This window comes from Gorilla gorilla, chromosome 3 (assembly GCF_029281585.2).
Source record: "Gorilla gorilla gorilla isolate KB3781 chromosome 3, NHGRI_mGorGor1-v2.1_pri, whole genome shotgun sequence".
In the NCBI taxonomy this organism is placed as follows: domain Eukaryota; kingdom Metazoa; phylum Chordata; class Mammalia; order Primates; family Hominidae; genus Gorilla; species Gorilla gorilla.
The window spans coordinates 49,075,139-49,087,207 of record NC_073227.2 but is presented as its reverse complement, the minus strand read 5'-3'; the positions used below and the strand labels follow the sequence as shown (position 1 = coordinate 49,087,207).

Genomic DNA, 12,069 nt, shown 5'->3' with positions numbered 1-12,069 from the left:
TCAAGCTGCTTCTCCAGGCTTTACGCTCAAGAATATCTCAGTATCTCCACCTGAATCTTCCACGCTTCAATTTCTCTCTCTCTTTTTTTTTTTTGAGACGGAGTTTCACTCTTGCTGCCCAGGCTGGAGTATGCAATGGCACGATCTCAGCTTATTACAACCTCCGCCTCCCAGGTTCAAGCGATTTTCCTGCCTCAGCCTCCTGAGTAGCTGGGATTACAGGCATGTACCACCATGCCCAGCTAATTTTGTATTTTTAGTAGAGACAGGGTTTCTCCCTGTTGGTCAGGCTGGTCCCGAACTCCCGACCTCAGGTGATCCGCCTGCCTTGGCCTCCCAAAGTGCTGGGATTACAGGCGTGAGCCACTGATGCCTCAGTTTCTAGTGCCCCAAACTAAATTCCTTGTCTTCCTTATTTCTTCTATGTTCTCTACCTTGGTTGTCACTACCATCCACCCATGTGTAATAAACCTAGTGTTCTGCTTTGAACTTCCGGATGGTTCCAAGTAGTAATTCTTCTCTCCCCTTCTCTACCTACTTCTACTGCCCTAATCTCCACCCTTTCCTTCTCCCTGAATGATTGTAACAACCAAACAGGTCTCCTGCCTCTACCCTGCCCCCTTCAAATCCACCCAGGGAATCATGCATCCAAAACCCAGATCTGACCCGTCAGTGGCTGTTTACACCCAGGATAAAGTCAGAGTTCTTTGAGACATGTACATGGTTGCCATCTGGCTCCAGGCTTCTTTTCTGGCCTCACTCTGCAGGCCTCACTCTAGAGAGTGGCCAGCAACTCTGGACTATACCATGCGGTTTCTTACCTTTCCCTTTTCCATCGCCTTGTCTCGCATCCCTAGCGCGGCTAACTCCTACCCAGCCTTAGGACATGCTAGGCATCCCCTTTTCTTGGAACGCCTCCCTGACCCGTCCATTTCTGGACTAGACGCCCATGCTTGGTATAAATCTCAATGATTATGCTCATCCCATGGCCCTATGGTGGCCAGTTTGTGTGCATCCTTTGGCTCCCCTAGACTTCACTTTCCTTAGAGATAGAGATGGTATCTTATTTCATCTTTGTAGCTACAGTGCTTAGCATGGTGCTGGGTGTATAGTAGGTGTTCTGCATATGTTTTTTAAATAAAAAATCAACTGACAGTAAATCGACTTGATGGCCACAAAAATGGGCAAAAATAATTTCTGCGTAGGAGTCACCCTTAGAAGGGAGCATGAAGGGGACTTCTGCAGTGCTGATAATGTTCTGGTTTTTCATCTGGTGTATTTTCAGTTTCGGAAAATACATTGAGCGTCCATTGTTGTGTGTGCATTTTCTGTATGTTATACGTCACTGAAAAGTTTTTTTTTTTTTCCAATCAACATGACATCTGACCTCTCCAATACAGAAAAAAAAATTTCCTCATTTCAAGCTTTTAAAGTTTTACAGGATATTAGTTCAGATGTCAGAGCAAACAGCAGGCAGTGCTATTCCTTGATGTTAAGGAAGAATGGAAAAGCATCAGGGAAATGCAGGTGAGATTGCCTGGACTTTTGATGGGGGTCAGAGAGGGCCAGCCCTGGTCAAGCCTTCCAGTGACCTGCACCTCTGTCACACTTATTGCAGGGCCTGCATGCTAATCATCAGCAAGCCCTGGGCCTGCCTGCGGTGACAGGGAGACTTCATCTTGCATGTGACTATGAATAATTCATAAACATGGTTATCTGGAAATATGTGGTCATCATTAGCATTTTAATGGAAAAAAAAAAGCTGTCATTATCCTAAGTCTCTGTTTTGTTTCTACCTTTTTTTTTTGTCTCCCCCCACCACAGCTAACCATCTCAGTCTTTCCTGAGGACTTGGGAACTGCCGAGGCCTCTGCCAATGTGTTGACTGTCACTATGGGCAGACGGTACCCGGAGGCTCACTGTTGTCCAGGCAGCTCATGTATGTATGGGATCAGTCTCTCTCTTGCTTTTTTCTCTTTAATTTTCATTGTAGAATATCACAAGAGTACTGAATTGGTAAAAGGTTTAAAGGTTTAAATAAGGATGTTTAGAAATACAAGAGAATGGATTGCTCTAGGGTAAGTTTTGAATATTGCATGGTAAGAAATGTTATCTAAATTAGGATTTTTGTAATTAAGTGGCCCTGTAAGACCAGAAATGTATGTCAACAATCTCCTTTTTCTGTTTCTGTGCATCCATTCTTTTTTTCCAAATTTTTCTTTTCTTTTTTGAGACAGGGTCTTGCTCTGTTGCCCAGGCTGGGGTCCAGTGGCATGAACACAGCTCACTGTAGCTTCGAACTTCTGGTTCAAGTGATCCTTCCACCTTAGCCTACAGTGTAATTGGGACTACAGATGTGCCACCGTGCCTGGCTAATTTTGTTTATTTTTTGTAGAGATGGGGTCTTGCTGTGTTGCCCAGGCTGGTCTTGACCTCCTAGGCTCAAGAGATCCCACCCACCTCAGCCTCTCAAAGTTTCTGGATTACAGGCATGAGCCACCATGCCTGGTCTAATGTATCTATTCTTCTACAGGCTTTTTTTTTTTTAAGCTTTCCTTTTTCATCACAATATATAACATTTGAAATGATAATAATGCCATAAATAAAAACGTTTCACAGTGATTGTTTGAATTCCTTTATAATCACAAAATTCATGGACCCAGAAGAGAGGTCCCCTGGGTATGTCTCTGTTTAGTATGTATTAGGGAGGGAGTTCCTGGCTCTTACTTCTTAGCCTTCTCCAAAGGAGGAAACTCTTTCAGTTCCCTCAGGGATGACCTTCGATGTCTCACAACACTAAAGTTTTTCCAGCAGTCTTTTGGGAACTGCTATAGTTGTAGCCTTTTCCTATTTGTTGTTACCCCTGATTAACCTGGGAGAAAAATGATTCTTCCCTTTAATGATCTATGTTTATTTCTATGAAGGGCAGTGTGTCTCAGACTTAATTCTTGCTCCCTGCAGTCTTTTGGCCTTGGAGCAGCTGTATAGATATTTATTTGTTTTTGTTGCTTTCCTTTGGAACCTGTGGAATTTTGGCTCCAAGTCAGGGGAAATTTGGGGTAATTCCCCATAAGTGCTTTTGCCCCCATATCCTTTCTGTAATTATGCTTATTCATATTCATCTTTAAGTCCTATTACCTTGTGCAGCTCAGTTTTTTTTCTTCGTAGGAAAGTTATGGTTGGGCTCATGCCTGTAATCCCAGCAGTGGCTCAAGTCTATAATTCCAGCATTTTGGGGCCAGGCGTGGTGGCTCACGCCTGTAATCCCAGCACTTTGGGAGGATGAGGCGGGCGGATCACAAGATCAGGAGATGGAGACCATCCTGGCTAACACAGTGAAACCCCGTCTCTACTAAAAATACAAAAAATTAGCCAGGTGTGGGGGCGGGCGCCTGTAGTCCCAGCTACTTGGGAGGCTGAGGCAGGAGGATGGCGTGAACCTGGGAGGCGGAGCTTGCAGTGAACCGAGATCGCGCCACTGCACTCCAGCCTGGGCGACACAGTGAGATTCTGTCTCAAAAAAAAAAAAAAAAAAAATCCCAGCATTTTGGGAGGCTGAGGTGGGCAGATCACTTGAGCCCAGGAGTTTAAGACCAGCTTGGGCAACATGATGAAACCCTGTCTCTACAAAAAATACAAAAATTAGCCAGGTATGGTGGCATGCGCCTGTAGTCCCAGCTACTCGGGAGGCTGAGGTGGGAGGATTGCTTGAGCCCAGGAGGTACAGGTTGCAGTGAGCTGAGATTGCACCACTGCATTCCGGCGTGGGTGACAGAGCGAGACTCTGTTTCAAAAAAAGAAAAAAGAAAGCAAAGTTAGAACCACCCTCAAGCCCTCAACCAGACAGTTGCTTGTAAAGTAAGTCAGACAGTTAAAAGCAGTGGCATTTTATAGCAGTAGGGAGGGATTGCTGGTAATAGAATAGGGATTCGGACCAACAACCAGCATTAAAGCCAGCAGTGTTGGGGTAAACAGCTCTTCACATATTTTCAGATATTGTTAGCATCTCCAAGGGCGTTACAGATTTACTCTGAAATTATCAGTTTTCATAGTGAGCATCATCAGAAAAAAGTTTACACCTGTACCCTGTATAACAGGGATCTGCATACTGTAGCCAATAGGTCAGATCCAGCCCATGCTTATTTTTATAGGAGCTGAGGGTGGTTTTTATATTTTCAAATGGTTACATTTTAAATGGTTATATAAGCACCTACATAATCTCTTTTTTGTCTCTTGGCCCTCAAAGCCTAAAATATCTGTGATCCTGTTAAGAAAAAATTTGCCCACTCCTATGTAGAAGAAAGTTGAAGGGCATGTACTGCCATTGATCCAAGTGAAATTGTTAGTACTTGAGCATTTTTGACATACAAAAAGGTTAATTTCATATGGTTCAAGCTAATATATTTTGAGGACATCGTTCTTTCACAGTGGTTAAAATGCTAACATTTGGGCTCTTGGAGTGGAAGAAGTAAATTTATCTGAAAAATTCACATATGTGGACTTGCTCCTTTTTTCATCTTAGAGAATGACACATTGGCCATCAACTGAGTGCCTTTCCAGAGATTACCGAAGGGCCCTGAGCTGCAGAGGTGTGTGCTGTCCAGTAATTGCAAGGAAGCTCTTTATTTTCATTTGACTTATTTCTTACTAAAAGCTCTTTAGGAGAAAACTATCTTCTCCTTACTGGGTGCCAGAAACGTGCTACCTGTGCTGAGCATAGAGATTGCTGCCCTGAGGCCTCTGCTGAGCTTGTCACTTTGTGCCTTTTTTCTGGTGGAGGGAGAGTGAGTGACTGCTTTTCCGGGGGCACACATCTGCATAACATGTTGCCTGAAACGCCCTTCCCTGGAACTAGAGTGTGGTTCGTACCCTCTCATGGTTTCCATCTCTGATTTCTTTTCCCGGTGTTGATCCCTCAGTCCAAGGCATGAACACTGTTACTTATTTTATTTGATTTGTTCTCCATTCCTCCCTTCTACATACTCCTTTGTAGCTTGCTTCTCCTGATCATTAAATAAGATTTGGCTGGGTGCTGTAACCCCAGCACTTCGGGAGGCCAAGGTGGGCGGATCACCGGAGGTCAGGAATTTGAGACCAGCCTGGCCAACATGGTAAAGCCCCATTTCTACTAAAAAAAAAAAAATACAAAAATTAGCTGGGTGTGGTTGAGGGCGCCTGTAATCCCAGCTACAAGAGAGGCTGAGGCAGGAGAATTGCTTGAACCTGGGAGGCGGAGGTTGCAGTGAGCCAGGATTGTGGCATTGCACTCCAGCCTGGGCGACAAGAGCAAAACTCAAAATAATAAATACATAAATAAATAAATAAGATTTGCTTGTTGAAACCTCAAGCTGACGTTCTGTAGAGGCTACTCATAGCAGAAAGAAATGTTAACCTTAGCAGCCCTTGCTGCCCTCACATAAGGCAGGAAAGCCAATTTGACTTGGGGCCTGCTCACCAGGCCTGGGTCTGAACAGGGCCACAACTGTTCCCTGGAGAAGGGAAACGATTTCAGTAAAAAACAACAGCAACATGCCATAGTTAATAATTTTATCATCAGGTGTGGTCGGAATCATCAGTCAAGGGTCAGCAGTGCATACTGCTGTGCTCTACATTGTTTTTGAGGCTCGTATGTCAGACTGGAGTTTTAATTTTCTTTCTTTCTGTTTTGAGATTATTCTGCCTTTCCAGGCTATCTCCTTTCAGGACAGGGTGCTGCTCTTGGATGGAATGCAGAATGGCATCCATTGAGCACGAAAATAAAAAGTAAATAGCTGGAGCTGTTCTTGCCAGGCTTTTCATACAGATATTTGTGTTTATGTTAAAACTCCAGTTTTAAAATGAGTCATGTGCCACGTAACAATGTTTCAATCTATGATGGACTGCATATACAACAGTAGTCCCATAAGATTATAAGACCCTGTTTCTCCTGTACCTTTTCTATGTTTAGATATGTTTAGGTGCACAAATACTTATCATTGTATTACATTTGCCTGCGGTATTCAGTACAGTAACACGCTGTACAGGTTTGTAGCCTGGGAATACTAGGCTCTGCCATCTAGCCTAGGTGTGTAGTAGGCTGTGCCATCTAGCCTCGGTGTGTAGTAGGCCGTACCATCTAGGTTTGTGTAAGAACACTCCATGGTGATGTTTGCACAGCAATGAAATCGCCCAGCGATGCATTTCTCAGAATGTATTTCTGTTGTTCAGCAACACGTGACTATATTCCAGGAATTGCTAATAAAAATTGCATATTTGTTCATTTTTGTCTGTGCCTATCCATTCCTTTGGATGACTGCAGCCACCACTGCAACCGCAGCTGTGAGGATCTGGACTGTTACAATAGCTTCCAGACCTTGGCCTGCAGTCTCTTTGCCTGGAAACTTAACTCATGCATAGTGGCCAAATGAATCTAACTGAGGCATGGCTCTGACCATGCTGCTTCCCTGCTGAAAATGTTTAGTGTGTCCCCACTAGTTTAAAAGGTCACCCTGGTATTTGAGTCCTTTAGGTTTCCTTTCACTGCTCCTTATTTTTATTACCCATTACTCATGATGAATGATCGTTATTGTTGTTAGTATTATTACTATTCAGTAGACATTTATAGTAGTCTGTGTGGGCTGCTCCTGCCAGGGTACACCCTGTGCCTTTGGGTCACGTGCCTTTGCTCCTGCTGTTTCCCCTCTGGTATGTGGATCCATCTTTTGGTAACCCGCTAAAATCCTGCTTTTGCCATGGGGTGCAGCAGAGTCGCTCTCTCTCCCAGGGAGTTTCCTGGTTTCCCCGCTGGAAGCACGTGTTCCTGCAGCTCTTAAATCTCCCTCTTGATGCTTGCTTGTGTGCTAAATTCCTTTTATATTTTGGCACATGAATATAATTTGTCTGAACTCCAGTACTATTTCCCTCCTCTCCTCTGTGAGTGAGGACAGTATTATATCTACGGTAGTTGCTCCAGTATTTGTGGAGTCATCTTGGGCTAAGGGGTGGAACTGGATAATAACCATCCTCAGAGCCTGTGCCAGCCAAGACCGAGGGGGAGGGAGTAATTGGAGCCTGACGCTGAATAAATGCTTAATAATATATATCGAATGGATGAATGAATGAAGTACTTGCTTAGAAACTTAACACAGCATTGATAAGGGGAGAAATTCTTTGCACATTACAAGTTTTTGCAAATCCTGTTTTCCAACACACATGGTCCTCTTTAGCTTTAGTTGTATTCATGGTAACTTTTTCCTGAACAACCGCTATTTACTTTTCTATTTCTAGCTCTTGGGCACAGGTTTTGCCAGTTGTGTGGACTGTCTCTTTTGGTAAATTGTTTCTTGTTTGGTGTTAAGCTTTCACTGTAAGTCTCTTCAGTAGAGGTTGTTCTGTGTGGGAGTCCTGTACAACTAGGATTGTGCAAATCCCCCACTTTCTCATTTGCCTCAGTTAGTGCCCCATGGGTGTCCTGGCTTCTGGACCAGTGTTATTGTTATTATTTTATTTTTTTTGAGACGGAGTTTTGCTCTTTGTTACATAGGCTGGAGTGGAGTGGCGCGATCTTGACTCACTGCAACCTCTGCCTCCCGGTGCCGAGACCAGCTTGGTCGGGGAGACTCTAACCCAGCAGCGCTAGAGGAATTAAAGACACACACACAGAAATATAGAGGTGTGAAGTGGGAAATCAGGGGTCTCACAGCCTTCAGAGCTGAGAGCCCCGAACAGAGATTTACCCACATACTTATTAACAGCAAACCAGTCATTAGCATTGTTTCTATAGATAGTAAATTAACTAAAAGTATCACTTAAGGGAAATGAAGGGATGGGCCAAATTAAAGAAATAGGTTGGGCTAGTTAACTGTAGCAGGAACATGCCCTTAAGGCATAAATCGCTCATGCTATTGTTTGTGGCTTAAGAACGCCTTTAAGCGGTTTTCCGCCCTGGGCAGGCCAGGTGTTCCTTGCCCTCATTTGCGTAAACCCACAACCTTCCAGCTTGGGCGTTAGGGCCATTGTGAACATGTCACAGTGCTGCAGATATTTGTTTATGGCCAGTCTTGGGGCCAGTTTATGGCCAGATTTTGGGGGGCTTGCTCCCAACATCCTGGGTTCAAGCAATTCTCCTGTCTCAGCCACCTGAGTAGTTGGGATTACAGGCGCCTGCCACCATGCCTGGCTAATTTTTGTGTTTTTAGTAGAGATGGGTTTTCACCATGTTGGCCAGGCTGGTCTCGAACTCCTGACCTCAGGTGATCCGCCTGCCTCGGCCGCCCAAAGTGCTGGGATTATAGGCGTGAGCCACCTCCCCCAGCCTAATGTTATTGTTTTCTTGGCTTGGGGACCTGATGCTTCATGGGTGTTCTGTATTTGGATGCCATACCTCTGGGTGGGAGCCGTTTTGAAATTTTGATTTCTTTTTGGTGAGATATGACCCTTTGTTCTCCAGGGTTCATAAGGATCTCAGCCCCTACACACTAAGCCTGTCTCATCTTCTGATAGCCTTTTACATCTTCAGAGCTTTAACTTTCTCTCATCTGACTTTAAGTTCTATCTTTTGTTCTGGCCCAGGGATTTATTTCTTGTGATTTTGATTTTTTTCTTAGTATTTTCTTAGTTGTTAATGATCTCTCACTCAGTTTTTCCACGTGTTTGAAACAGGCAGAGCCCTTCCCTGTCATCTCAGCTCACCATGTTGATTGGAAACTTTATTACCACCATCCTATTAAAGAATTTTAAGATATTTTTGTCACCAAATTGCAATCCCTGATTTCTGCAGAACTTTAGATGTTAAGTATTAATTCAGTGAATGGGTGCTCTGCAGATCCCTCTACTGAGATGCCATGAACCTGAGTAACCACATTTTTGTAGCGTAGCATAGTCATCCGTGGCTACCTCCTTACTTGTAGATAACTTTTTGTGCATGTCTCAGAGTCAGTCAGTTAGATTCTAGATTTTTACATGGCATGTGAACCCAACCTGTAAAATTGGTGATCTGAGGCCTGTTGACTGCCATTATTTTAAGATACTCATAAATACAGACCTTGTTTTCACATACTTAGTAAATAATGTTACATCTTGATGTTGAGACTAGTAAAGAAAGTTTACTTCTATGTATTTTTCTTTCATTGAAGAAAGAAATGAAATTTCAATAGTCCAAATTAAGTCCCTTCTTTGTAACTTGCTCTTGCTTTTTTTTTTTTTTTAAACCTCTCTTGTAATTCGCTACTTCCAGGGTAGAGATTTGCAGCCTTATTTTGTTGTAATAAAAGTGTGTCCTTTTTGTTTGGATGCTCTGGATCTATCACTTTCCCTTTTGCCAGCAAATAGAGTGGGACTAAGAAGCCCTGTGACAAGTCTTCACCAGGAGGAATCGGATGCCCTGGAAAGAAGCCTACCTGGTGTCTGCTTTTGTTGCAGAATGAGACTCTGGAAACATGCCAGAATAGTCTTTGGAGGGACTTTAGTCCTTTTTCCCTTCCCTGTACTCCACATGAAGAGGATTAGGATGCTGGGGGTAGGTCAGAAAGGGTCCCATATGTGTGAGAGGACAGGCTTTGCCCCTGAGAAAGATGAGAAGAATGTGTTGTCCTCAGGGCAGGAGGCACAGCACCTCTGCTAAAGGAAGAGCGGGGAGGAAATGCCCCAGCCAGACTTGGGAAGCTTAAGACCTATCTTCTGCGAGCAGCCTCCAGAAGGGAAAGGAGAAACGCATGCAACTTTTTATAGGGTCTCATTTTGAAACCAAAGCAAAAGGACTTATTTTTCCAGGTTCTTGGACACTTGCTCATGTATGCAAACCTGAAATTGTCCTCAGGAGAAGTGAACTCTGCTGACCTTCCTTTGCACAAAAGGCCACAAAAATCCGTGCAAGATGAAACCAATAGAATTCTAAACGAATGACTTGGCATATTTAGTTCAGAGTCATAAGATTAGGTCAGTTTGTTGTTTGCCTCTGTAGCTTCTAGACCTTTCTGTTATGAATATATACTAAGGAAAAGAAAACAGCAACATATACTATTGAACATTGTATTTATTTTTATTTTTGTTTTTGAGACGGAGTCTTACTCTTGTTGCCCAGGCTGGAGTGCAATAGTGCTATCTCGGCTCACTGTAACCTCTGTCTCCCGAATTCAAGTGATTCTCCTGCCTCAGCCTCCTGAGTAGCTGGGATTACAGGCGCCCACCACCACACCCAGCTAATTTTTGTATTTTTAGTAGCGAGGGGGTTTCACCATTTTGGCCAGGCTGGTCTTGAACTCCTGACCTGAGGTGATCTGCCCGCCTCAGCCTCCCAAAGTGCTGGGATTACAGGCTTGAGACACTGTGCCCTGCCTGAATATTTTATAGATGATGCTTTGTTAAAGGAATATCTAGACTTTTTAGTCTGTCTTTTTTGATTTTATGGAAAATACTTAAGTCCATGGGATTCCATTTGTTTTCTCCCCTGAATTCTTCCCTAGGAGTGTCCAATTTTTAGGAAAGTTGATCCCCCTCTCCCAGAGTACAAGAAAATTCCACAAAGAGCTTATGTTACGTATTAGTTATTTGGAACTCAATACCAATAAATCCAACATGACTTGGCTAACTCTGGAAATCAGGCATACCTGCTGCCATCCTATCCTTGTGTCTTGGGCTTAGTTAGGGGTAAAGAGGATTCCTGTTGTTTTTGAACAAGAGATAGTAGCTTTTTGTTTTGAAATCACTGATCCTCACACCGCAGGATCCAGTTTAAGCAAGTAAGCGGGGTGCAGTTTATAAAGACACTTCCCTTTTTTGAGGGAAAAGGTACAGTTAAGAGGAGATAGGGTGACCAGTGCCAATTAATAGGTAGAGACTGTGTTTGCTGTACTCCTAATACTGTGTTGACTTCTCTGGGGTATTGAGAAGAGTTACATATTGCCCTCAATTCTTATATCTCATCTGTGGATGTGACCAAAGGTGGTAACTGTGTCATTTAGAATCAGTTTATGTGATGAAGCAGTTTAGAGGAGGGGAAGGCTGGTAAAGATGTGTGCAGTCAGTAAAGCCCAGGAGAACACAATTTCCAGATCATCTTCCTCCAACAGGACACAATGGTCTGGGGAGGAATGCAATTCAGATCAAGTTGCTGGCAGATCAGGCATGGGAATGCAGGTCTCCTGGGTGGGATTTGAAGGCCACATTAAATGGTACATTACGGAGGGATCTGATGAACTGGGATCAAATGAGAAGGGCCTAGGGGAGTGCATATGCCAATAAGAACAAAGAGTATATTCTTAATAAGAAGTTACATTTATTTTACTTATTTTATTTTTTATATTTATTTATTTATTTATTTTTTTGAGATGGAGTTTCGCTCTTGTCGCCCAGGCTCGAGTGCAGTGCCACGATCTCGGCTCACTGCAACTTCCGCTTCCCAGATTCAAGTGCTTCTCCTGCCTCAGCCTCCCACAGGCACCTGCCACCATGCCTGGCTAATTTTTTGTATTTTTAGTTGAGACAGGGTTTCACCACGTTGGCCAGGCTGGTCTTGAACTCCTGACCTCAGGTGATCCACCCACCTTGGCCTCCCAAAGTGCTGGGATTGCAGGGGTGAGCCACTGCGCCCAGCCAGAAGTTACATTTATTACCATTAAGTTATTAGCACTTACATAGACACTGTTCTGAGTACTTAATGTGTATCCTTTTATTCTTCACTACAACTCTGTTACATAGATGCAACTATTATCACTCAATGACTGGAAACTGAGGCACACAGGAGCTATAGAAGCAACTTACTTAAGCCTACACAGACAATGGTGGAGCTGAGATTTGAACCCAGGCCTTTCAGCTCCAGAGTCTGTGCTTTTAACCACGCTGTGTGCCTGCTTCAGTAGATGAGAGAGGAGTCAGAGGGGTGTGACAACCAAGAAAAGTAGTTGGGGAGAGAGGAAGTTCCAAGGTCAGGATTGCAGTGGAGCGGGTCCTAGAGATGTAGTGTTCATTTGGTGGCCACACAAAAGAGTGGGTGGTATAGAGGGCAGTGACAAGTCAACCTTATCAGGCAAGTCCTGGAACCAGGATGGCGAAAATAACAGTCCAGAGCCCTTACTCCATGCTGGGCACTGG

At 43.8% G+C, this 12,069-nt stretch overlaps 1 protein-coding gene across 24 annotated transcripts in view; it reads left to right on the top strand.

Moving 5' to 3' along the window:
* APBB2 (amyloid beta precursor protein binding family B member 2) overlaps positions 1–12,069 on the top strand; it is a 398,493-nt gene that overhangs the window by 146,589 nt on the left and 239,835 nt on the right. For 6 of the 24 annotated variants that reach the window (XM_055384840.2, XM_055384839.2, XM_063705250.1 and 3 more), the window contains one exon: positions 1,825–1,939. The exons of 16 other annotated variants lie outside the window; for them this stretch is intronic. In XM_055384840.2, coding sequence (XP_055240815.1) covers positions 1,894–1,939 — 46 coding nt within the window. In that variant the 5' untranslated portion in view covers positions 1,825–1,893. Of the gene's footprint in view, positions 1–1,824; positions 1,940–4,505; positions 4,590–12,069 lie in introns of those variants that run through there. 2 more of the 24 variants (XM_063705249.1, XM_055384844.2) reach the window with 2 other exon arrangements.